The sequence below is a fragment of the Limulus polyphemus genome, unplaced genomic scaffold, assembly GCF_000517525.1.
Source record: "Limulus polyphemus unplaced genomic scaffold, Limulus_polyphemus-2.1.2 Scaffold2778, whole genome shotgun sequence".
NCBI classification, from domain to species: Eukaryota; Metazoa; Arthropoda; class Merostomata; order Xiphosura; family Limulidae; genus Limulus; species Limulus polyphemus.
The window spans coordinates 82,802-85,864 of record NW_013668388.1 but is presented as its reverse complement, the minus strand read 5'-3'; the positions used below and the strand labels follow the sequence as shown (position 1 = coordinate 85,864).

The window sequence follows — 3,063 nt, the reverse complement described above, 5'->3', positions numbered from 1 at the left end:
AAAGAACGGTGAAGTGGGGGGGGGATCTTGTGTAAAGTGCATAAAACAACTGTAATAAAACAACAACCTTTCTAAGATTACAATATTTTAAAATATATTATTGGAATTTTCAACCTGAACGACATCTTATACGCACGTGGGCTGAATGGTAAGGTTAGATACTCCCTAGATTCAGACCTAATCTTCTTTAATACTGAATAACGGACCAGAGGACAGGCAGCCAGCCAGCAGCATTCGCCACCACAAGGGCTTTGTCTGGATTTTTTGGACCATGTAACGGGATTCACTGTCACTTTTATAACACCTACAGCGTGTTTAGGATCGTCAAATCTTGAACCACACAGCCCGACACGCTAACCATCGGATCTCACCCGGCTTTTCTTAAGAAAAACAACAACATCCAGAGTGAAATAAATTATTATTATAAAGGCGCTATATTGCTATACACATTTCCTTCGACATTATAGACTTTTATGTTTAGTGTCTGAAAATTATGTTTATGTTTGTTTGTTTTTGAATTTCACGCAAAGCTACACGAGGGTTATTCTGCGCTAGCCGCCCCTAATTTAGCAGTGTAAGACTAGAGGGAAGGCAGCTAGTCATCGCCACCCATCGCTAACTCTTGGGCTATTCTTTTACCAACGAATACTGGGACTGACCGTCACATTATAACGCCCCCCACGGCTGAAAGAGCGAGCATGTTTGGTGTAACAGGGATTGGAACCCTCGATCCTCAGATTGCGAGTCGAGCGCCTTAACCACCTGGCCATGCCGGGCCTCCTTTTAACGGATAAGTCCCAACTTTCAAATTAATTTATCAAGTTCTAAAGAAGGATAAAACAGAAAGCTAGAACATTTATTATTTTAAATATAGTTGTTTGAAACTTCAGTGTATAAAGCTTAAAAAAAAACGAACAAAAAAGTAAAAACTTAAGAAAACATTTTAAAAAGTTGTATATTTGTGCGGTAAAAAAAACAAACTTGATGATTAGATTTCATTTCAATCTAGGACACTTAAAAAATAAATCATTGTTTCACGATTTGGAATTAAAATAGCTTCATTCTATCATTAGCGTTAACTCTATCGCTATAAATAGGGTTTCGATACCCGCAATGGGCAGGGTACAGATCTCGCTGTATTGCTTAACGACAAACACGCATCTGTTATCAGAGTTAAAAACGGATCAGCGTTTTGCCAGTACGATGTTTATATTGATATATTTAATCGTTTTGGTTTTGTAATACGTTTAACGTTGTCTTACCTTGAACCAGCAACTGAATGTTAGTTTCATCTTGGCCGTATATGTTTGATGCCTTACAGGTGAACAGAGCCGAATCTCTTCTGTCAGTGTTGCGAATAATGAGTTGACCTGTGACTCCATCGGACGTTACAGTTTCTAAGAAGTCATACCTGTAAGAGAAAAAACTAAGCTGTAAACCGGAAAATAGAATTTATTTTGAAAAACAAATAATTTGCTAAAGAAGCTACATTATCATCATGATATACAAAATTTTTTGGTTAGTTAATACAGCAGCACCACAGCTGTTATTTTTACGACAACAAATACAGTTTTTCTATATATTTTTTAATAGTTGTTTGGGCTTTCGAAAAGATGGCAGCACCATCGTTTTGATGAAATTATGAAATAACTTTGAACACTTTCTTTTCTTCACAACAGAGGTTACAGCATAGATATCTAACATAATTTTGTTCAGTTTCTCGAAATGTACTGAGAACTTAAATTTGTTGTTAGCTCAATCAGTAGGAATGGATGCTTACCCTTAAGTAAATCAGTCTTGAAGTTGATTCATTCATTGATTCGTATTAGAAATACAATTTTACAAACAACATTAAATACAATATTTTATTAGAGTAAGTATATAACGTAGATACTGCTAGACTCTTTTAAATCAATCTTCATGAGTAGTTACAAAAAGTTTTAAAGTTATTATATTTTTGTAACGTATCAAAGGTAATGCATTTTTATTACACAAAGGTGAGTCGCCATTGATATTGTCACTATGACTGACACATGCTAAACGGCCAGGTTAGAGACCCATAAGATTTAGTAGCTATCCCTAATGTGGAACTGCTTACCAGAGGGAGACACAGTTATAACGCCCTCTGACCTGAGAGTGCGAATTGTGTTCAACTACATATCGCTCATCATTTGGCCACGCCTGGCCTAAAGGTAATCCAATAAGATAAATCAGTGGAATGCATCGTTCGAGTGAAAAACGGTGCTTCAGAATCTGGAGTTACTGGTTGGGAAATGTGATACTGATCGAATTTCATGCCAAATTTATATTGTACCATAGGTATGAGCCAATCTGGGTCTGATTTGTTGCACGTTATAGTTTATATTGTATCATAGGAAGGAGCCATTTTGGGTCTGATTTGTCACACGTTATAGTTTATATTGTACCATAGGTAGGAGCCATTTTGGGTCTGATTTTATATATATAAAGGTTGTTTGATGTTTCTCTTAATGCAATGCTACACAACGGACTATCTACACTCTGTCCACCGTGGGGAACTGAATCCGGGATTTTAGCATTTTAAATCCGTAAACTTACCGCTGACTCACAAAAATAGGAGATTTTCTAAGAAATCTCTTTATTCATTTTTTGCAGGTCCTAGCTACCTGCAACAATTGAAAGGTCGTTGTAATACAAAGTTTGCACCATTGTGTAAGAAAATAAACCATTTGTGGCCAAAATTTTACAAGGATGGAGTTTTTTATAGGATGAAGCCTTTTTGCTGTCACACCATTAAGCCTATCTTCCAGCGGTTGATAGAAGATGTTGAGCCAGATGGAGAAGGTAAGACGAATCGTTTAATCCGAACTTAGGAATACTCGCGGGGAAACTCCTTAATCGCCGAATGCGTTCCATCCACATCGGAAATCCTTCACTACGTGCTTCTATAGTCTTACGAACTTTAGGGATCCTGAAGCCTCTTAAATGTTCTATTGTACTCCACACTCATTCAGCGCGATACAGATAACAGTAAGTTTTGTGAAATAAGATGACAAAATGTATATATATATATATATATATATA

At 36.6% G+C, this 3,063-nt stretch overlaps 1 protein-coding gene across 1 annotated transcript in view; it reads right to left on the bottom strand.

The window, feature by feature from the left end:
* Nucleotides 1–3,063, bottom strand: part of LOC106467884 (Down syndrome cell adhesion molecule-like protein Dscam2) — a 110,180-nt gene that overhangs the window by 35,735 nt on the left and 71,382 nt on the right. Inside the window, exon 14 of the mRNA XM_022396096.1 lies at nt 1,263–1,411. Within this exon, the coding sequence (XP_022251804.1) occupies nt 1,263–1,411 (149 nt within the window). The remainder of the gene's footprint in view (nt 1–1,262; nt 1,412–3,063) is intronic.